At 39.0% G+C, this 24130-nt stretch overlaps 3 protein-coding genes across 3 annotated transcripts; 1 reads left to right on the top strand and 2 right to left on the bottom strand.

Annotated features, from left to right (window-relative positions):
* Positions 1 to 11083: 11083 nt before the first annotated feature.
* On the top strand, positions 11084 to 15094 carry LOC137725309 (NAC domain-containing protein 17-like). The gene is made up of 5 exons (XM_068463956.2): positions 11084 to 11907; positions 12804 to 13081; positions 13174 to 13470; positions 13683 to 14280; positions 14527 to 15094. Exons 1-5 carry the CDS (start codon positions 11718 to 11720, stop codon positions 14883 to 14885), a joined length of 1722 nt encoding a protein of 573 aa, XP_068320057.2. The 5' UTR covers positions 11084 to 11717; the 3' UTR covers positions 14886 to 15094.
* Positions 15095 to 15892: 798 nt separating this feature from the next.
* LOC137725310 (plant intracellular Ras-group-related LRR protein 1) lies at positions 15893 to 19560 on the bottom strand. The gene is made up of 3 exons (XM_068463957.2): positions 17022 to 19560; positions 16766 to 16932; positions 15893 to 16675 (listed from the first exon to the last, which is right to left on the bottom strand). Exons 1-3 carry the CDS (start codon positions 17778 to 17780, stop codon positions 16042 to 16044), a joined length of 1560 nt encoding a protein of 519 aa, XP_068320058.2. The 5' UTR covers positions 17781 to 19560; the 3' UTR covers positions 15893 to 16041.
* A 10-nt stretch (positions 19561 to 19570) lies between these two features.
* LOC137725308 (pentatricopeptide repeat-containing protein At2g17525, mitochondrial-like) lies at positions 19571 to 23507 on the bottom strand. The gene is made up of 2 exons (XM_068463955.2): positions 23306 to 23507; positions 19571 to 21695 (listed from the first exon to the last, which is right to left on the bottom strand). Exon 2 carries the CDS (start codon positions 21603 to 21605, stop codon positions 19659 to 19661), a length of 1947 nt encoding a protein of 648 aa, XP_068320056.2. The 5' UTR covers positions 21606 to 21695; positions 23306 to 23507; the 3' UTR covers positions 19571 to 19658.
* Positions 23508 to 24130: the final 623 nt, after the last annotated feature.

Genomic DNA, 24130 nt, shown 5'->3' with positions numbered 1-24130 from the left:
TGAGAATGAACGCTTAATTTTCATGCATGAATATGACGCTAGAATATAAGTGAGTTTCACCTAATCGTTATGAACTTATATTCACAAGTAGTGGAGGTTGCTTATAAACAATCGCGTTAAACGAATTCTTGGCATAAGTTTCATGCAATCATAGTAACGAATGCCTCGTCAACACTTATAGTTTTCATGATGCTTAATGATTCTTGCTTGTTTCTCTATTATGCAATTCATGAAGGGAACTTGTGAGGAATGCTTTGGGTTGTCGTATGCAATCATCCAATTCATTAACTTAAGGAAAACTTGACGGTTAATTTAAGCGGACCTAATTAACCCGGGGTGTTGAGAATTCATGGTTTATTGAAATGCAATTGGAAACCATTTTATTATGCAAGTGTAACATGTATGGAGATGAACCCCTTAGCTAGCCATACCATCCATTCATTTCCGTCAATTTCATATTTACAATTTGTTTTCTTTACAATCTATCCATTTTAGTTTAAATTCGTCCAAAATCAATCCCCCCATATTTCGTTTAAGTCTTAGTCTTAATCTTTCTTATTTTTAGTTTTGCATTCTTTGAGTCTAAGTTAGTATTTCATATTGTTATTTTACGTTTTTGAGTCAGTTTCCAAGAGATTTGCAATCCCTCCTAATCCCCGGTCCAGAACGATCCCTACTTGCACCTATACTACAATTGATAAAAAGAGGGTTTAATTTGTGTGCGTATAAATCTCGCATCAAATTTTGGCGCCGTTGCCGGGGATTAGAAAATTTGCTAATCCCTTGGATTGTTTGTTTCTGTATTGTCTTTTAGATTTAGTTTTTTTTTTATTATTTTGTTTGTTAAGAACAAGATGGCACTTGATAATGCTTCTCTTTTGTCACAACTCATGGAAAGGTCTCAAATGCAAAGAGTTGATATATTGAATCTTCAATCAAGGAATAACGTGTTTTCCAATACTTACAATTCGGATTGGAGTGATCATTCAAACTCTATGTGGTGGGAACCTCAAAATGCTCAACAAGGAGGATATTGGCAGCCACCACAACCTCATATTCAATATGCCCAACCAAACTCAAGTTCGTCAATAAATTATAATCAAAAGCTTGATGAATTAATTTGTTTGGTGCAGGGCTTACAAAATCAAGACAATGAGGCTCAACAAGAAGGATATTGGCAGCCGTATGAGGAGTTCTATTCAACGCCTATGCAGCCACCACAACCTGCCCAAAGTAATGTAGGTAATTCAAATGATAATGATACGATTTTTCAATTACTTACTACTCTGGAAAAGCAAATTGGGCAAATAGCGGAGTTCGAAGTACAATTTTGCGACCAAGGAGAACTCCCTAGTTCAACCATTGCAAATCAGAAGGGAGAATTTGAAACCACCAATGCTATCATGTTGAGAAGTGACAAGGAGGTTGGAACGGACCCTCAACCATCAAAATCAAATCACAAGGAAGAGGAATACACCCAACCCACGGAAAGGGTGGAAACACCTTTACCGGAGGCACCTATTGCTCCTATGCCATCTAATACAGGTATGGTTGTTCCAAATTTCATTATTTTTAACCCCGTTCCAACAAGTATCCCTATTCCTTGCAGATTCATGACTTCCAAGGAAGAAGAAGGTGAAAAAGACATCTTGGAAGCCCTTCCAAAGGTGACAAGTAGGGAATGTCATGAATCCATCAAAGAGGAGGTTCTTGAAACCACAAAATCCAAAGAAGTTAAATTTGATGACATTGGACAAGTAATAACCATCACTTGCAATCTGGCCAAGTCCAATATCCCTGAAACTTTCAAAGGAGTGGTATTTGTCATTGAGTTCTTGTCGGACAAAACAAGTAAGTATTTTTTTCCAAATTCCATTAGATTTTATACTAACTTGCTATTTTTTTTTAATCAGGCACCTACACTAGAATTCAAACCAATGCCGGTTCACTTCAAGTATCACCTTCCATTCAAGGACCAATTCCATGCCGTTTGATTTTATTTATGTTAATAAAAAAAAAAAAAAAAAAAAAAAAAAAAAAAAAGAAAGATACTAAACATGGAGAAAGGTGGTGCTTCACAAAGGTTGTTTGCGTGAAGTCCCACTACGAGGCGCAGAAGCGGAAGGCGCAGAAGCGGGAGGCATAGAAGCGGAAGGCATCGGAGCGGGAGGCATCGGAGCTAGAGCATTCCAGGCCTCAATACTTGGCCAAGCGCTGGATGACCCAGGAAAAATGTGCCTCTGGAGATAAGACGCAAGCCTTTGACGGTCACTGTGAATTCGACCCTCAGATTCTTGCAGCTCATCAAGCTTCCTTTTCATCCCCGACGAATAGTTATTTGCAAGCACATGCAAACTTCTATTCTCGTACTTAAGCTGCTGGATCTCTTGCTTAAGTCTTTCCACCTCTGCCATCAACGATTCCACCTGACGGGAGCGGGCAAGCAGGCGTAGGCCCATGTTGGACACAGAGCTCGCACACGGAACACTAAGTGCGAGGGACTCTTGAACGGCCAACTCATCGGACCGTCCTGACAGCAGCCTACTATCTTTTGGAGTGAGGAGGTTTTTAGCTACTATTGTAGCTGTTGTGGCGTCCTGCATCACAGAGTCTTCACCTGAAAGAGGACCGTTAGAAGATAAAAAAGAAGGGCGCCATACATTACCTTGACGGGGCGCAACCGGATCGCTGCTGAGACTCAAATCTAAGCTAAGGTTCGATGAGTTTGCCATTTTTTTCAAAAGTGTTCAAAGAAAAGGGGTGGATGGAGTTAAAAATTTCACAAAGGGCCGGAGTCGAGTTTCAGGAATGGGAAATCTTCAGAGTGTGTATGTTGGCGGTGATCGATAGCTCTATAAAATGCCAAGGCGACGCGTCCACTGATTCAAAGAGCCGGATTTTCCGGCGTAAGTTAGGCGACGCTCCCTCGGCTTTTCAGAAAACGCGTTCAACTTTGTCAAAAGATTTCTGACAAAGCTGAAAACACGTGGAGGCCATCATCGCAACTACACGTCTTTAGCCGACAAGCGCAAAGTTCGGCGACGCTTTCTCTGCTTTTCAGAAAACGCGTGCAGCTTTGTCAAAAGGAGCCGCATCTGCACTACCACGTGTCGTTCAGAAAGCGAAGGGGCGTCGTTCAGAAATCGAAGGGGCGCCTGCTCAGAAATCGAAGAGCCGAATTCAAAGATCGAAGAGGCACCACTATTTCAAAAAGCCGGAGTTGCGGGATCAAAACGTTTGTCGACAAAGGTAAAAAGTACCACCACTTGATATTATCTCTATATATGTCGACCTTCGTCTTTTATGGCAGGGAAAACCTGAAGAAAATGCCCAACTCTCCCTCACCTCTGAGGGCGCACTCCCAGCAAAGCCTTTCAAAATACTCAATTCTTTCTTCTTCCCCAAAGATGATACCAGATGCCTGGAGTACATATGACCCAGGAGGAAACGGCGGATTGAAGCATGTGCTGATTCATTCACCGCTTCTTCAAAGCAAAGGTATCTCATATCATCAAGGTCAAAAGCAAAAGTATCTCATATCATGCTCTTTCCCTGTCTTTTTCTTTGTCCTTGTTCTTACTCGCATGGCAAAGTAAAAGAGGCAATCAGCCGGCACTTGGAGTCAATCTTCCGATCTGGAGCCAACTGCCTGGAATCTATTCCTGATTGCTTACCTAGCGTTGCTCTCGAGTAGTCATCTTCAACGGTTGATACACTTCCGGAGAAGGGACCACTTCTGCAAAGGGGAGCGAGTAAGGCAAGTGAAAATGATACATTGAAGCATGTGGAGACAAACATAGGCTGAGTTATCCTCCAACCCTTTTCAATACGAATTGGAAAGATTGAACAAAGAAACAGATAAAAGGGATAAGCTCAGACCTTCGGGGGAGACCAAATGAACCATCATGCTGCCCAGTTCAAGAAGTAGCACAAAGGAAAATCAACGATGGGCAGAAACCAGTTCAAGAGTAAGCCTGTGGAATCACAAAGATCAAAAGCCTCAATGCAATTACCAAGGAGAAGATGGAATTTACACTCTATAACCAGATTTGCGTCTCTAAACTCTTCTCTTTGTTAATTACATTCTGCCATGTTTAGTATGTTTAAGTGCTTTTTGTGTATTTACTTATGCTTTGTGTGAATCTATGCTTAAAACATTGAGGACAATGTTGGATTTAAGTGTGGGGGGGTAGCTAAGTATGTTGATGCAAATTCGTTGAATTTTATCACCCATAACTTCAAGTGTTGTTCCTTGCTGTTTTAAATATTTTTAAGGTGTTTTTAAACTGTTTTAGCGTGTTTTGTTTTATAACTCCGAAAATCACATAAAAATTTGAAAAACATTTTTTTGAAAAGTCTAAAAAGAGTGTTTTGAGTTGTTTTTGTGTCTTAGGAAACCTTCCAACGTTATGATGAGGATTTGGTTTGTAATTGCATGACTGTTAAAAAGAGTTATAAACATGGATGAAAGTTTGATTTACTCTTGGTATATGTTTAGTTATGGTTATAATGTATGACTTCACATGCAATCATAAAAGAAAAATTCGTTTTTGTAACATGCTTGAAGGAAGGAACTCATAATAACGCTACATCCCTGTGAGACTCGAGCCATTACCTTCTTTGGAGAGTTATTTTCTGTGATTCTTTGTTTTCTAAAGTTGTTGCATGATCTCATTATTCCTTGCTTGGTTGCTACTTAGAATGCAATTGTATCATGATAGAACTAAATGCTAGAACTTATATCCGTTTCATTCAAAGCATGTTATTGATTTGCATAACACATATTCAAGAAGAAGTTGTGTAGTGACCACCACCATAGCCAAATAGCCTTACTTCCCATACTTCGTATTTGTTGTAAGTCTTAACCCCGTTGAGCCTTGTTTAGCCTTTATTCTTTGTTTACCCACATTTTCCTCACCTAGCCTAGTTTAGGACAATCCCCACCCTTGTTCTTAATAGATAGTGAGCATGACTTAATTGAATTCCTTTTGAGTTACATTATGAAAGAAAATAAGTGTGGGGGAGAGAATGTTTTGTTTTTAAGTGTTTATGTATGCTTTGAGAAGTCAAAAGAAAAAAAAAAAAAAAAATTTGTGAAAAACATATGAAAAAGAAAAACAGAAAAGAAAAGAAAGAAAGGAAAAAGAGCTTGTTCCCCCTTGTTCAAAAGTTGAGTTTTCATTCAAAAGTGAATTCTACGTTAATTCAAATGCTTTGCTCGCTATTTCTTTAAGAACCTTTGTTTTCCATATCCCTTCTTTGTTAGCCAAACACCTTTAGCTCCGTTTCAACCCTTATGCTTCTCTCTTGAGTGTTATGTGTTTCAATTTGTGGAGTTTGGAATTGATATGAGCTTATGGAATCACTGGTTCTCATTCTAAGTAGTAGCATTCCATTCATGAGATCATATTCATGTCATTATCGTAAATCCAGAAAATGCTTTCCTTGTTATAACTTATGTGAGTGTTCGTCTACATGTTTACATCAATCTTCTCACATATGACTAGATTAGGGTGTGTAGTTAGAAAATCTGAGTGAAAATCGAGTGCATATCTTGTAAGGAATTGAGCAAATTCTCTAAGGCATGTTACTACATTCAAAACATGGTTTTAAATGCTTGATTGTGAACTAGTATATGGTGACTATGATTAAGAATGTACTTAAGTGTAAAGATGACTAAAATCTGTGGGAATGATGATTTTTAACGTGTCATGTGCATTGGAAATCCCTAAGACAGTTGTTGGAAGGTTTAGGTTGTGTTTTACTTGTTTTGTTTCGTTTGGTTTTGTTTTGTTTTTCTTTCTGTTTTGCTCGAGGACTAGCAAAAGATAAGTGTGGGGGTATTTGATAGGAGCATATTCATGCGACTTAAATGGCTTGTTCTCGTGCATTTACGTTATGTTTCTCTAGTTATTTTAGTCCTTTATGCTTCTTTTGTGTGTTTTCAGGTTCTAAGGGCCTAGGGAGCAAGAAAGTGCATTTTGAGGCCATTTGGAGCATTTTTGGGCATGGATTGGATAGCTTATCCATGGAGCCAAAAGGATGGACGAATTTGAAGGCCTTGTATTCACTTTGGACATAAAACAAAGGGCCTAGCCCATTCTCTCTTATTCTCTCCCTTATAGCCATGCAAAGAACCATCCATTCCATCAAAACCAATCCATCAATTCACATGCAAAACCACCATTAACACACATGCACCCAAACAAAGCCAACCTAGCTAACCCTACATGCATTCTTTATTCACTCTTCATCATTGCATTCATTCTCCAAACACTTTCATTAATTAAGACACATTTGCACATCCATTCATTCTTTCCCCAAAGCCGTGCATTCCCAATCCCTTTCCAACATTTCACATGCATTTCCACCTTGGTCATGCTTTCCCATTTCATTAATCATTCACTTTGCATTCATTCAATCAACCCACATGCACTTTAATTATTCAAACATGTAGCCACATAATCATTCACCCTATCCATTCTTTGTCACAAAACAATGTCACATACACTCATCATCACACAACCTAGCTAACCCTACATGCATTATTTATTAACTCTTCATCATGCATCAACATTTTAAATCATCAAAAAAATCAACCCATTGCCGTGCATAATTCCTCAACCATTTCAGCCACATTCTTCCACTTTGCCTTTCATCATTGCACCACAAATCAATCAACACATGCATTCCCTTCACATTCACCCACATGTCCATTTAATCATTCAACCACATTCCCATTAACCACAAAACAAATCACACAACACACCAACACACATGCATCCTGAAATTCTTTGCCTTGCAACCACATGCATTTCCCTTGACATTTTCAGCCATCACACTTCATCATTACACCACCATTCACTCTTTAACCCACACACACTTCACACAAACAACATTCACATGCATTCACATGCATTTCCAACACAAAACACACTCAAAACCGTGGCCACCTTTGCATTTCAGCATTCCCATTTGCATTTTCAGATTTCCAGCTTTCCAACCTAGCCACATTCACATGCATTCACTCATAATCATTCACCAAACTTGCAGCCACATTTCCACCCACCTCCTAGCTGTCATGTTCCCTCCATTACTCCTATAAATACCCTTGCATTCATTCATTCAAGGAACATCTCATTCCATTGTAGATACCACAACACAAACACTCCATTCCTTCTCTAGCCGTGAGTTTCTCTCCATTTTCTGCACCATTTTCTCCACCACTCCTCACCTATTTCCATAATTCCCCACTCCATTCCACACTTCCATCCCCCAAACCAATTATCCCTAGACCTTATGCTACAATAAAGAGGAAGAGAAGAGGGCCTAAACGTTCATACAATTCAAGTTTGAGTTGTTGGAATGTTTAGGCGTTTCTTTGATTTCAATGTTTAATTTCAATTCTCTTTGTTTTGTATGAGGAACTAAACCCCCCTTTAGCTAGGGGGGGATTCGAAATATATGTTTATGCTTGCATTTTGATTTGATTACTTTTAATTACGTTTCATAAGTTGTGAATTCAATTTGTTTAACTATTTGATTGATATCCTATTTATGTATGTTTATTGAGAATGAACGCTTAATTTTCATGCATGAATATGACGCTAGAATATAAGTGAGTTTCACCTAATCGTTATGAACTTATATTCACAAGTAGTGGAGGTTGCTTATAAACAATCGCGTTAAACGAATTCTTGGCATAAGTTTCATGCAATCATAGTAACGAATGCCTCGTCAACACTTATAGTTTTCATGATGCTTAATGATTCTTGCTTGTTTCTCTATTATGCAATTCATGAAGGGAACTTGTGAGGAATGCTTTGGGTTGTCGTATGCAATCATCCAATTCATTAACTTAAGGAAAACTTGACGGTTAATTTAAGCGGACCTAATTAACCCGGGGTGTTGAGAATTCATGGTTTATTGAAATGCAATTGGAAACCATTTTATTATGCAAGTGTAACATGTATGGAGATGAACCCCTTAGCTAGCCATACCATCCATTCATTTCCGTCAATTTCATATTTACAATTTGTTTTCTTTACAATCTATCCATTTTAGTTTAAATTCGTCCAAAATCAATCCCCCCATATTTCGTTTAAGTCTTAGTCTTAATCTTTCTTATTTTTAGTTTTGCATTCTTTGAGTCTAAGTTAGTATTTCATATTGTTATTTTACGTTTTTGAGTCAGTTTCCAAGAGATTTGCAATCCCTCCTAATCCCCGGTCCAGAACGATCCCTACTTGCACCTATACTACAATTGATAAAAAGAGGGTTTAATTTGTGTGCGTATAAATCTCGCATCATCCACCAAGATACGATTGACCATGGCATTAGAGAATTGCACCTTGACGATGACGACGTCATCAAAGGGTGAGTGGACGTCTTCTAGGTGTTTTTCAAATATTTTTGTTTGCTGTATATGCAATTTACTCTTGGGAAGGTTTCTATCTCCAAGGGGCGGAGATCTTGAACCTTCCAAGGGGCGTGTTTAGGGTACAGGATGCCGGGGCGACACTTCAAGACTCCAATCAACGATTTCTGTTGCCTGAGCCAATGCCTCTTTGAAGTGAGTAGGGATGGCAATGAGGCATATTGGATTCGGATGTGCCATCCCCATACCCGAACCCGGGATGGCAATAGGGCATTTGGATTCGGATGTACTATCCCCATACCTGAACCTGAACCCGTAAAATGTTGGAAATGTGCCCTAAAACCAATCATATGATGATACTTTATGGACATTTCACATGTTAAACTAATCTAGTTTAATATTAAGGGCAAAGATTATTGTTTGAGCCGTCTCATATAAATGTTATATGCTTAAACGATAAGTCCAAGGAATATGTGATTGGAAGAATGCGATCTAAAGAAGTTAGATTCATGAGACCATTCTTTCGTTGACACATCCTAAACGTTCCTGATCATAGGATTGTCAATTGGGCATTGACAGTCCGTTAAGATCAGTACGTGCTATGTCTTCTCTCAGGGAGAGTGACTAGTCTCGAGTCATTGGTGTGTGTGTGACATCAAGACAAGCATGTAGGTGCTCAATAGAGAATGAGTTCACTGAACACGATCAACGAAGAGTTCTCATATTCATGTCACATGAGAACTCATGGTTGGGATAATGCAAATTAGTCTTTTGACCTGAGGCATCACAGTTGTCTTGTGGTTTGGTCCTTAATCTTTGATTATGTCAAAGTCACTCCATCAGGAGGGTGTCCACGGCATCGTTGGGGTTAAGCCACTTAGCCATGGAGGCAAGTGAATGCGCAACAAGGGATCTCTAACCTTCAAACTGTTTGAGGGAGAATACTCTATGATATGATTTAGAATCTCTGGCCAGAGTATGAATGAGATGTTGGAATGCGTTCCAAATCACATTCAAGGTAATCATATAAGCACAAGACTCACATTGGATAGTAGACATGAATAAACTATCAAACCAAACAATGTGGTCAAGAGTATTGTATTAGAGAAAGACCGTATTGCATTTGTAATCCTAAAACTGAATAGGTTCTCCACCTCTTCTGATTAGCTTGGGTAACCATGACATGCTGCTAGGCGTCAACCATGGTTTGTGGAAGCCCTAAAAGTGTATTATCATTAACGGGAGAATTGAAAGTAAGTTTCAATTCACAATCGATTTGAAAGAGTTTGAATCGCCCACTGCCTCGCTAAAAGGAACCTAATGGATCGTACACCGTGTAAGGTAAAGATTGAAGATTCAACGGAGATGAGTAAGAATAATTAAATGGTTTAATTATTTATGGCAAGGATTAATTAATATGATTATTAATCAAACGAATAAGTTCGTTAAAAGACCTCGGGATAGTTTTGGACCTTAAGGCCCAATGGCTTTCGAACGTCAAGTCCATTGACTTAAGTTGTATGACAACTTAATGAATAATGATTCACAAAGGCCCAAATAGCCCAATAAATCCCCTTAAATTCGGCCATTTAGAGGAGGGTAGTGAACTTGGCTTAATTGCAAGTTTGCCACTCCATTGTGAGGTGGTATAAAGACATCTTTATAGCCATTTCATCCTAAGGGTTTTTCTAAGGAGTAAAGATGAAAACAAACTCTCCTTTCTCTCTAAAATGGCCGGCCACTCTTGAGGAAAACATCTAGCAATCTTACTTCCTCAAGGTCACTCATTTCTTCTCCAATCTTACCTTGGTGTGGAGACTTAGAGGTTCTCAATTTTGGGAACTTGGAGAAACCTTTTCATCCATCCAAATCCATGGATCTAAGATGCAAGGAATGAAGGCCCTCACTTTGGGTGATTAGCCTTTGCTTATGCAAAGAGGAATCTACAAAGGTATTGATTTCTCAACTCACTTTGTTTTGAGTTGAGTCTTGGTTCACCTACTTACTAGGCTTTGAAGTTCATGGGTTAAGTTTTGTTTTTGAGTGCATATAAACATGATTCCGCCTTTTAATTGTTAATTGCATGTTGTTGATGTTGCTCAAATGAACTTGTTTTTCACAAATCTTCCTTCATAAAATCCCCAAATGTGTTTTCCCCATAACCGAACCTGTTGGGTGACAAATTTGTGATCGGGAAACGGTTTTCCTCCTTATGATATTTATATATTTATTTATATTATTAACTTGTACAAGTTTTCAAAAGTTAGCATCAGTCATCATGTTAGGCACACTGCACCCTCTGAGCACCACCAGGCATGTCATCGTCCTCATCATAGGCCTCTTACTGAGCCAGCTGTTGCTTCATCCTCATCTCCTCCTCCATGTTCACATCATGCAGAGTCGTCTCCTAACACTCATTCACCTCCAAATCCGTGAGGCTTCAATGCATGATTATTAACAACCCCTTTTCATATAATAAATATTTATATATTTTTTATTCATAGATAAAATGGTTCGGTTTCGGGTATGGGTTTAAGACGGATACCCTAATAACCATAACCAAACTCGAAACCAAAAAATTTACCTGACGGTTACCTATAACCGTAAAATATCCGAAATTTTATGCCTGAAACCGAACCATTTGGATCAATTAATTGCGAAGATCTAATTTGACGGTTTAAATTGCCATCTCTAGAAGTGAGAGACACTCCTCCCAGATCTTGAACCCATGGGCTCCTTCCAGATCTTTTACTCGTGCGTTTATGTCGGCGAGTCTTGCAGTTGTTTAGTCAACGGACTGTTTCGAATGTCATCCTGAGACTCCATCACATCTTCCCAGATCTGATCTACGGCGGTGGCACTGTAGTAGTCTTGGTCTACGTCGTGTGCGGGAGTGAGGAGACTGCCGTGAGACTCGTAGCGAATCATCTAACCGCACCACACCCTGAAGTTAGGCGCCCAGACCCAGGTTACCCCCTGGCCACGCTTCATATCAATTATCACGCACACAAAGGGAAAAAAATCATTTAAAATTAATTAATATAATAAAATAAAAAATTGCCAAGCTGCAAGGCAAGTGCAGTTCAAGGAAACTTCTGAATCCCCTCACTACTAAACTCTTCTCATCCGTACTGTTCCTCCTCTGACAATTCACATTGACCACCCACCCCATCCTCTATCTCTCTCCTCTGCCCTAGGAGAGTCCTGCTGTGATTATGTAGGACTTTTCTTCTCTCTTTCTATCCACATCCCTCTCTCTTGCTTCTGATCGATTGATTTGTGCTTCAAGTTCTTCAATTTTTGTTTGTTTGAGGGTTTTGATTTTGTTGGAGAGGAAGCGATGGTGACGGAGGACGATCCAGCCGCGCTTTTCTGCGATGGCCACTTTTCCGCGCCGGGGTTTCGGTTCCATCCCACCGACGAGGAGCTTGTCCTCTACTATCTAAAGCGGAAGATCTGTAAGAAGAGGCTCAAGATTGACGTCATCGCCGAGACCGACGTCTACAAGTGGGACCCTGAGGAACTTCCCGGTAAGGGTTTTAGAGGTTTTTCTGTGAAAGCCTTGATTTTTCGTATGATTTTTGATATGCGGTTTTTGGGTTTTGATTGTTTGGCTATTAATTTGGGTATTTATTTTGTTTTTTTTTTAATCGGCTTTGTGTAAGTCAAGCTTCTGTGTGGATGATTGATTGCTGTAGAACAGGTGATAGAGCCTTGATCATTGAGTCAACCTTTTTGATCAAAGTCCAATAGGTGCATGAATTCTTAAGCCCTAATTTTAATTGTTTGGATCATTGCGGATTTGGGTTTTTTTAGATTGCTTTGCTTCTACTTGCTGTATATTCATATTGGCTGATGGGTTTCGGAGTATTGTTTGATTTTTTGACTGGATGTCGCTTTGTTGGGTTGGCTGGGTTTGCTACGATTGGTTAGACTTAATACTTTGGTTATTGTTGATGGGTTTGGTTAACAGGGTTTTCATTCCTTTTCAGATTTGTTTCGACACACGCTACTCGAATTTTGCAGGATGCTATGGTGATATATTCTATGAGCTAATCAAATGACTACTATAATGTCTGTAGTGCGTAGTGGCAAACTAATTTAATATTTGTTCTTAGCCATTGGTTTATAAATTCCAACTTTAAAATTCCATGTGTGTATTAAATCCAATTGCGTTTTGGACAGAAATGGTTTTGAATGATTTTGATATCCATTAATTTTACAAATCCCAACCTTAAAATTCCAAGTAGATGTGTCTGTTAATCTGATTGTGTTTGGGATGGAAATGGTTTTGAATAATTCTGATTTTTATTAATTTAATTAGTCTATGCTAATCTTAGCTTTATGTATTAGAAAGCTGCTTTGAGCTCACATTTTTTGTTGATTGAATTTGGTTACTAACTAGTTAATGTGATATGATATGCAGAACTATCTTTGTTGAAAACTGGAGACAGGCAATGGTTCTTTTTCAGTCCTAGAGATCGGAAATACCCTAATGGAGGAAGATCAAGCAGGGCAACCAGACACGGGTATTGGAAAGCTACAGGAAAGGATCGTAATATTGTATGTTATTCACGGTCTGTTGGATTGAAGAAGACCTTAGTTTATTACAAAGGCCGTGCACCTAGTGGGGAGCGCACTGACTGGGTGATGCATGAGTATACCATGGATGAGGAAGAGCTCAAGAGATGCCAGAATGTACAGGTATTAATTGGAATAACATCCTTTTCAATATGGTCTTGAATTTTTTTATTCTGTAAACTAAAACTTTCCTTTTTGTTCTTTCTTTGTTTTAGCAATATTATGCTCTCTACAAGGTTTACAAAAAAAGTGGACCTGGTCCCAAAAATGGCGAGCAATATGGGGCGCCATTTAGGGAAGAAGACTGGGTTGATGATGAATCCCCAGTAATCAAGACCTCTGCTGATTGCCAAATCTCAGTGAAGGAAGCTGTAGATGTTGTTTCTATTGATAATGTGAAAGGCAATGGTGAAGTCCATTATGCACCAGATGACATCGAGGAATTCATGAAACAGATGGCTGATGAGGCTGTGCTGCCACAAATGAATGGGTACGGTTACACAGCACCCCAGGTTGGTAATCTCTCCCTACTTATTTTCTTGCAGGGTTATTTTTGTATCTTAGAGGCTGATGGATCTGGTTTAGATGTTACCTGATAAGGGGTGATTGCATAAATAAAGAAAGTTTGTACTTTTGAATTTTCTTTGCATGATTTTAGTCTTGCATGCACTAAATCTCTGTCATCAAGAACACGTGATTAACATTATGCAATTTCATTTTCTAGGTTGTTAGCGAAGAAGATACCCAAAGTGGTCTGGTTGATCTGTACTCCAGGGAAGTTTTCGATCCAGAACTTATCAAAGAGTTCAATCCAAATGTGCAGCAATGCAATGTGGAGGCCAACTTTGACTTCACACAGTCAGCTACCTCCCAAATGCAATCGCATGAGGCATCTGAAGTCACCACAGCTGTTCCTGACATTTATGAGCACGGCCCTCCTGCTCTGCATGAAGAGGATTTCTTGGAGATGGATGATCTCCTTGGTCCTGAATCTACTGTACCAAACACTCTGAATCCCGTGGATGACTTGCAGTTTGGAGAGCTAGATGGATTAAGTGAATTCGACTTGTATCATGATGCAGCCATGTTTCTTCATGACTTGGGGCCTTTTGATGAAGGAAATGTTTCTCATCATCAGTACATGAATTCACAGGGGAATAATATTGTAGACCAATTTGAATACCACTTACAACCCAATCCAGCAGCTGAAAACCAGGTTAACCATATCCTGAATCCAGAATTAACTCAGATGAACAATCAGCTGTGGACAAACACTGAAAGAACAGAACCGAATCAGGGATCTCTCTCGTATTCAACCTCAGGTATATATATCAGTGAAGATGAATAGTCAATGCTTTTGCATTTGTAAATTAAGTGGTGCAGGTTTTCAGCTTCAAGAACTCTTCTTTACGCTGGTTTCTGCTAATGTATTATTCATTGCAGTGGTTGGCATGACTCACTTCTAGTTATATTATATGTTGCCGTTCCGTGTGTTGTAAATTGGAATGGCCCTATAAACTCTTATAAGTAGTCGCTAATATAGGCAGTTCCTATCTGGTATTGTCTAGGTGTGGTATATGAATCTTCAAATCTTCCTTCCCGAGCAACTCAAAATCAAATCGGCAATGAGGCTGCAGGTGCTACAAGTCAGTTCTCTTCTGCTCTTTGGGCATTTGTGGAGTCTATACCTACCACTCCTGCATCTGCTTCAGAGAGTGCTTTGGTGAATCGTGCGTTCGAACGGATGTCTAGCTTCAGTAGGTTGAGAATTAATACGGCAAGTACAACAGCAGGTAATGGTTCTGAAACTATGAGAGCAGGCATAAAGAGGGGATTCTTCTTCCTTCCGGTTCTTGTAGCATTATGTGCCATTTTTTGGATTTTGATGGCAACTCTCAGACCACCGGGGAGATGCCTCCCCGCTTGAGTCTGCAAGTGGGAAGTTTTGCTGCTATACATATATATAACATATAATTATTTATATTCATTGTCGGAAAGTTCATGGGAAGTGATTTCAAATCATTATGAAAACATAGAATTCTAATATCTATCTGAATTTTGGTTGTAAAGGATGAATTTTAGCTCCTTTTGCCTTTACAAAAGTAAATAGGAAATTTAACATGAATTTTTCGGCTAGTGTTTTTCGGTCGCAAACTAGCGTGCACAAACTTTCACAGCACACTCGTTCACATATTTGCTGCTTCTTCCCGTGCACATGTACAGGCCTTAATTTTTCCTTTCGCCTTTTGGAAATGTACAGGTCTAATTGTATTGGTCGTAGTTAAAAAAAAGGCATATGATTTGTGTATAATACATACAGTGCTTTCATGCTTTCATTTTATTAGCGGAAATTGAATATAAAAATACTCTATTAGAATAAGGCGCTTGGTTTTTCAATTTCTTAGCCTAAACATTTATTCACCTAATTTAACGTGTCCCCAAGCTTTAACTCTTGAATGTAGGGGGAGAATGGACGGGACAACAAACCAGCAAGTTTTATAGTTATTCTGATTTTGATACGAGAATAAATTTATATTGAATTTACTATTCACGAGATTTAATCTTATAAAAAAAAATCAAATAACTATTGTACTAAGTAAATTCCCTTTAGTTATTCGAAAAGATCACGTAATGAACTAGATAAAACAAGTGACCAAAGTTGACACATTTTGATGTTTTGAGGAAAACGAAATTAAAGTTTTAAGGAGTAAAAATGTCATACTCCTTGCTAGAAGAAAACACTTATTTGGATCCCCCATCTTCCTCTCATTGATTCAGCTTCAGTTCCTCGACAAATTCACACTTGTCAAATTTCCGACTCGCAACAAAACTCACCATACGCAACATGCTTTGATGAAAGGCCTGAAAGCAAATCCAAAATCTTGTGCACCTTTCTAACTATGAGCATAATGCGAATCCGAAATCTCACAACTGTTGGGGACTGAAAGAAGAAAATTTGTTGAGGCTTCCACCTTTTCCAAGCTAGAAGAGTTACAGGAAATACAAGTAAAACGAAATAAAGGAAGAAACAGAAAGGAAAAAGTGAGCACAAATTACGTGCAGCAAAGAACCCTTGCATGAAATTATAGCGGCTGGTCAAGAATAGGATCTCTAGGAGCTCTTGGAGACCCCAGATATTCAGAAACACCCGAAACATAGTCCTTCAACCAGGACGTGCTGCGCGTCAACCATCCTGTTTCTTCTTGATCTTGAACCTGAAGCATGCTTTTCCTTTCTTCTTCCACCAGTATCTCCAACCATCTCTTGGCCATGAAAACCTTGATAGCTACCACACCTTGTTGAACTATGTCCGAGGGTGGAACCACTAGAGGGTTCCCGTCCACGTTCAGTTTGGTCAAATTGTCAAGGCGGCCAAAGGTATCTGGAAGAGCATGAATCTGATTGTTGCTGATATCAAGTTCCTTGAGGTTGATTAAATCACCAAAGGTGTCGGGTAGCTCAGTTAGATCGGTAAAATTACTGGCAAGATTGAGGATTTCGAGATTGGTCAACCGACCAAAGGCCAGAGGAAGGCCGCGGAGCTCATTGAAGTGAGCATCCAAGCAGCGTAAAGACCTCAGCTCACAAACAGAGGTAGGAAGTGACCGAATCTTGTTCAACTGGATAGAAAGCTTCTGTAGATTGGCCAACTCGAAACCAATGTTGGTTGGCAGGTATGTGAGGCCGTTGTAGCTCACATCCAACTCCGCCAACGACCTAATCACATTTCACAAAACCAAATTACTATTCATTCCCTTTCTTTGTCATTCGAAATTCGAATGGATTAAAGACAACAAATTTCTTTACCTGCATTGACAGATGGAGTCAGGAAGGGCACTTAGCTTGTTCCCGGTGGCATTCAGGACCTTCAACTTTTGCAACGCCCCAATTGATTCCGGCAGTGACTCCAAAAGGTTTGAAGACACGTTTAGCTCTTCAAGTTTCTCTAATCCACCTATTGACTCAGGAATAACCTGTCCAAAATGTTCTTTTAATTCCTAATCTAATCATAATCTCAATAACTTAATCGAACCCAATCAAAACAAATCAAACCAAATCAAACCTTGAGTTCATTGCTGGAAAGATCCAGCAGGAGCAAACTGTGAATGGAGCCAAAGGCCTCGGGCAAGAACCGTAACTGCCGACCCGAGAGGTTGACCCGATCCAGAGTGGTCCGGGTGGCCTCCTGAAGAATCCCAGCCACCTCCTCAGGGACTTGGTCGTTGATCAAACCCTCATCACCGCCCTCCTCCTTCTCCTCATCAAATTCCACGACCCCAGCCATGGCCGACTTGTAAATCTTGACGAGCCTCTGCTCGGCGTCCTTGAGAAGCTTGTCGTAGGCGGAGTGCAACTCATCGAGCTGCAGAATCGCAGTGTAGCCTTGCTTCTCCTTCTCCGCCGCCTCGCGGAACTGAGCCTCTTTGTCGGCCAGGCGAACCCGCCACTGAAGCCTGTCAAAGTCAGAAGGCCGGGGAGAGATGACAAGCTCCTCTAGTCTCTTGGCCAAATCGGAGTCGATTTCGCAGAGCCTAACCTTGGCGGTGTCGACGAGCTCGTGGTCGGGTTGGTCGCCGAGGGTCTTGAGGGCCGAACGGGTCTGGGAGACGTCGGCGACGGCGCGTTGCATGGCGGCGAGGACTTTGGGGTCGGAGAGGTGGGGCATCTGGTTGAGGATGGGGGGCTGGTCGGAGGGATGGGGGTCGATGCGGATAGTGCAGAGGTGGGGAGGGGCGGCGGGTGTTGAGGGCTTGGGAACCAAGGAGGGGAGGCGGGACATGACGTAGGAGAGCATGGGGAATTTGGAGGGGTTGGGATCCATTGGATGGGATGGGATCGGATCGGAGAGACGGAGAGAGGGTGGTGGTTCTGTCTGTGTGGGCGGTGACTTGTGCGATTGAATTGAATTGGATTGGATTTTGAAGGCAGGAGGAGGAGGAGGTTAGTCTGAGACTCTGAGCATCACAAAGTGTGTGTGGTTTTTGTTTTGGAAAAGGGCGTGAATAACGGAATGGATGATGGAGTTGACGAAGTCGGACACTGCTACTGTTTTCACGCCATCAAAATTGTGATGCAATACAACAGAGATAAATAATACGTGTTGACATATATATCTTTCCATAAAATTAGAGAAACTAAATTTATATATAAAATTTGTTAATTGAGTAACATGAATGTTGATGATGGGATTATGACTTAAGCGTTGATAAATATGTTCATTCTTTTTAGGAACACATCATTGAGTTTGCAAATTTTATCTATAAATTTAGCTTCCTTAACATTACCTTAGTCCAAATCGCTAACAAAAGTGAGTATAATAATATAAAAATATCATAACAGACTCTCGGTCACCTCATAGTTTAATATCAATTTTCGTGTTACTATCATTTGTATCATCTCTTCAATAAAGATAGAACCCACCAGTAGGTACGATCTCATCTTTATTAAAAAAATAGTACAAGTGATAATACAATTAGACGGTAAGAATAGTTTTTTTGTAAAATATTATGTTAAAAACATGAGTTGCCATTTTAAAATTTAACATCAATTTCTATGTTAATATTATAAAATATATGCTTAAAAACATAAGTTATTAGGGAATTCGAAAGAGGATATTCTCCGGTTCCATTTTGTGAGGATCCTTAGGATCTCTACATTCTAATCGTTCATCGTATATTGTGTGATCAGTTTTCGTCAGATACTATTTGTGTTTAATTTTAAATAAAAAAATCAAATGATTTCTAACTGCACAATACACGATAAATGATTAAGATATGAAGATATCTAAAATCTTCACAAAATGAATGTGGATAGAATCCAATTCCAGAGAATTCTTGGAAGGGTCGTATACCTAGACCGCAACTTTGGAAATGTAAAAAACTCGATGCAACTTTGGTAATGTTTCAATAAATATTAACCTTGGAATACAGCTTAACCGATTCTCAGAATCCTGGTTAAGTCCTTTGGATGCAGAGATCGGCAAATCGATGATTGCGATGCGATGGTGGAGTCCATCTATTTATTATTGTCATCCATTCTTCTTTTATTTATTTTGTTTCTTTATTTATTTATTTTTAGTTGCATTATTTATTATTATTGTCATTTATATTTCTTTTATTTATTTACTTTGTTATTTGTTCTGGGTTGCATAACTTGCATTATTCATTTGTCTCTTCTTTTTGTTCTGTGTGGGTTGTATTGGTATGCGAAGGTAGTCGGAACTTGTGTTCTTGTCAACATCTGTTATAGGTTTATGTTAACATATGCAACAATTATGATTTGTAGAGACTTGTCGAGAGTAATTACAAAAAAATTGTAAAGTAATGTTGAAAATTGTTAAGGGTAAATACAATACACGTAAAAAATATTTTATTGTATAATAATTTTGCAAACACTATTAGTACAACAACAACACATGATGAACCAAAAAGTCAACCTTAGTCAATGTTTAAAATATCGACATGCAAATTTATGAAAATATCAATAGATATATCGTATTTGACGAAAATTATGAAAATTTGCAATAGAGTGAATATGTCAACTCATTCAAATTTAGCCGAAATTAGAGAAAAATTTCTTTCAAAAAATTCAAGGTTCACAATTTGCAACGGATTCCAACAAAATTTATGTATTGCATTGATAAATATCGTTGATATGCATTGATTTTCTTATATCTTGCCCATACAGGTTAGGCATGCATTTAATTGTCAATAATATAGTGTAGCAAGCTATTTACATCGATTACACTTCTGCCCTTCAACCATACAGTCTCTTCACTTAAACAAAGAAGCAACGAGTTCCATGTAAAGTAATCTGGAACGATGCCCCTTTCTACCATCTGCAAAACCAGTCTCAAAGCCTTCTGAAAATCCCCCATCCGGCAAAGAACAGCTACCAACGGACCATAACTTCCACCATCTGGTGAGCAACCTCTCTCAACCATGTCCTCCACAAGTTTCAGTGCACTACCAACTTTCCCTTTGTCACAAAACGCATTGATCAGAGGATTAAATGTCGATGCAAGAGGAAAGTAACCATGACCAATCATCTCGTTCATTAGGTCAAATGCTTCGCGAACAGAGCCTTCTTGGCAAAATCTATGGATTAGACAGTTGAAGATTATAGCACTTGGAACTCCATTTTCTGTAATCATCTGATCATAAACTTTCTTTGCATTCAATGTGGCGCCCTCTTCACAGAAACCTAAGATTTTCAAGCTTCTATCAACAGCTCTGGGAAATAATTTCCCCAAACTGGTTAAAAACTCAAGTGCTTCGCCTAAACGATTTTCCTTATACAACCCGTATAACACACTATTATAAGGAGAGATTTGGCACCTAGAACCGTGTTTTCTCTCATTCATTAGTTCCAAAATTTCAAACCCTTTTTCCGTCCTTCCTGCTCCACACAAACCTCTAATTAATGTATCGTACGTAACAAAATTCCAGTAGATACCATCTGTTTCCATATCCTTAAACAGATCCAGAGCCATATCCAACATCCCAGACTCGCAAAAACAAGAGATCAAGACATTGTAAGTATCAACATTTGGAAGGCATCCCTTTTTCTCCATTTCCTCCACAATGCGAAGACTGAGTTTCGCTTTCCCTAATCTACAAAAGCCCTTGACCAAGGTGTTATAAGCTACCACATCCACCAGTCCTCCCTTGCTCTCCACTCTCTCTATAACCTTGAGAGCTTCCATTACACGGCCATTGTTGCAAAGAATTTCCAACACCTTAGTTACAGTGACAACATCAGGCACAAACCCCAAACCAAAGCACTTCTCTAGCAGAACAAGAGCTTGCACTAAATTCTCTTCTCCACAATACCCAGATATCAAAATATTAAAAGTCACATCATTCGGTGCTTCCATCTCATTCATCAAGCTTCTCGCTCTACCAACTTTCTTGTTCTTGCCAAGTGCATGAAGCAACGTGTTATATATCACAGTATTTGGGGTGATTCCCCGAGTCTTCATTGCTTGCAAAAGCTTAAAACCATCACCAATTCGGTTTGTCAGGCAAAGTCCTTTCATCAAGATACCAAAAGTATAACCATCGCCTTCAATGCCACCTTCCATCATCTTCTTCCTGTAAAACTCCCTAGCTATATCTATATCTTCCTTCACAAGAACATCAAGTATTGTATTGAATACCTTCAAAGAAGGTTTCTGGTCATACTTGTAAACCAAGTCAAGCACTTTGATCACTTGTTTTACCATGTGGGCACGGCCAAGACCTCGAATGATGGTGACAAAGATGTCTTCATCTGGGGGTTGTCCAATTGATGTGGGCATTTCATCAAGCAGTTGGTGAACGGTGTCAAAGCGGTGGAAGGTGCACAGCTTGTGGATGAGAGCTCGGTAAGTGGAGGGAGAATGTGTGAACTTGGGGAGTTTGGAGGCCCATTTGAAGGTTTCGAGGGCTTGGGCTGCTGATTTTTGGTCTAATAAAAGCTGGGCAATGTGCTTATGGGATGGAGTTGCAACTGATGACGATGTCGGAGACAACGATGACATGGCTCTAATAAAATGGCTACGATCCACATTTGGAAGCTGTGAAGGATTGAAGATTAGAATGGCCAATTCACCTCTATACTGGGAGAGAGACTTACATGGTAAGGATCTGAAAACAAGAGTGCACATGGGAATCTAATGAAGCAGGTTTTCTTAAGTTTCTTGACAGAGTAGAGCCCCGTTGTCTACCTTCTCCTTTTGCTCACCCTTGATCTATTTCTACCAATCAAACACTAAACAACGTAAGATAATACATAAAATTACCAAAACTCCATTGTGGCAAATTACAAGGAACTCCAGGTTGAACTGTGACTATAAGCAATGCATTAGAATGCTAACATAAATTTGGAAGCCAAGAATGATGCTAATAATATTTGAAGGTCATTTCTTATTCCAGATATTTGGAAGTCATTTGAAATGGCAAATCTAGACAAACTTCATTCTGTAACTCAAAGACTAAAACAAATAATAATAAAAAATAAGCTTTCGCCCCAACGAATCATTTGTTCACCACCAATTACCATTGATAACAACTGCCACAGAAACTCTTAAGTCTAGAGCACATATTGTCACCCTGCGAACCCTGAGTCATGATAGAGGGCAGCGTTTATTCTATTCTACGACTGCATCTAACTTTTGGGTTAGAATGCTTACGTACCTTGTGATGGGATCAAGCCGATCGTAATTCACATTCTAACAAAATCTAGCAAGGTACCCTAAGTCCGCATTATAAGTCGTAAGATACTGTCTGTCTTTGACTAACTAACAAGGTCCCTAACCAATGACCACAAATTTACATAACTGTCAACTTACAATAGCATTTTTAACCAAGCCATTTTGCTACTGCATGTAAGGTCATACTGCGGTTAAATTGAATTTCGCATAATCCATGGAATTCAGAGAAACCACTATTATTGTAACCGAAAAGAAAATACTATTATGTCAAAAAAAAAAAAAAGCCAGAAATTCATATCTCAAAATATGATACAGGAAATATAAACACGAGCACAGTCCGCACAGTATTGTAGGGTCTCCAACATCCTCCTAAAAGCACCAATTCCGTAACACTTCCCAGGTAAATCCGTAATCTATACTAAAATCTTAATTATCCAAACAATTAACTGATACACTATAAGGATTAGGATTTTAGCTATCATATTAGACCAAAAGTCTTTCATCGCTTGCTTCCGGGAAGTAGTAAACTAAAGTAGCATTAAAGATAATTTATTTAATTAAAGGCAATTGATTCATGAATAACATAAGCCAAGTAGTTATCAAACAAAACAAAACAAAACAAAACAAAACAAAACAAACAAAACTGTCGGCATTGAGTTTTACCAAATAATTTTAATTTTGGTGTTCTTCGTTCTTCGGGAACCAAACACGGAACAACCCCTTTCTTTTCCCTCGAGCTTATTCACAAGAGGAGTATGTCCTCCGGACTCAAGCTTAAACATCTAACATAATTCCAAAATTTCAGCTCCTAATTAACTAGTTTTTTGTTTTTGTTTTTTTCTTTGAGGATTTTCCTCAAACACATGGTATGCATAACGCCAAGGACACTTTCCACACTCCGATTCCCTCTCCCGGACTTGGGAAGGAGAGTTTCGAAACAAGTTCAATGCAGGCCAACACATTATATTATACCAGAATGCAGTCAGTCAGCATTTAAATAAAAACAAATGAAGTATCTGCTGCCTGCTCCCACAAAAATAGTAGACATGGAGGCAACTAAATCGTTATATTTTACAACCACTTGTGAATGAAAGATGAAACTTGTATAGTTTATCCAAACGGACGAAAGGAGCTTTGCAGGAGAGAAAAATTACCCTAAAATTCTGGTGAAGCGTACCCTCGTCGGAAAAACTCCTTGGACTGTTACAATGGCGGAGAAAATGTTTGGATGGAAAGTCTCCACCCGTTAAAATGGCGGAGAGTGGTTGCTTGTCCCAAATGAGCGGTTGTTCTTCTCCTCTTGTATATATCGTCTGATACTGGTACTTGAGCCTGGAGGAGAAGACAAGTGTGGGAGCCGTTGTACAGTTTTATCTCTGTTTTTATCGAAGTTACAAAATTACCCATAGTAATTATAATTCTATTTGGACTGTGATATCTACAAATTTCATTTTACTTCTCACACACCTTTTTAAATTTCGACCGTAGGTTTGGATGAATTGAAGAAGATCAACGAACAAAAATTATCAAGGATATTTGAGAAGTAAAATGGTCCTTCTATTTTTCTTGTCACTTCAATTTTTTTTTGCTTTTGGGAATTTGCGTTCCATTATTTTTGTCTGTGAATCATTCATAATACCATATTTTGCCATTTTCTTATCTAGAACTCCATAACATTACAATTGATTAACTAAGGTTAAAATAGTAATTTCAGCATAAATCCACTTATTGGGTAGTTACTTTCATTTGTTAGTTTTCATCGCAAATTAAAAGTCAACTAGCACACGTTTAGGCCTGTGAAAGGAGATTAGTATATAAGTAATTGTTGGAAAATATTAGTATTTAGGTTTATTTTAGTACTTAAGTTTTGCTTGTTAGTTTAGGACTTGGGCCTAGTCCATCCGAGTTATGGTTTTTTAGGTTTAGTTCTTTATAAATATAATTTGTAATTTAGTTTAAGAAACAAGTCATTCACAATG

This window comes from Pyrus communis, chromosome 5 (assembly GCF_041283825.1).
Source record: "Pyrus communis isolate YQ-2024b chromosome 5, ASM4128382v1, whole genome shotgun sequence".
NCBI classification, from domain to species: Eukaryota; Viridiplantae; Streptophyta; class Magnoliopsida; order Rosales; family Rosaceae; genus Pyrus; species Pyrus communis.
This window is presented reverse-complemented; position numbering and strand designations above follow the sequence as displayed.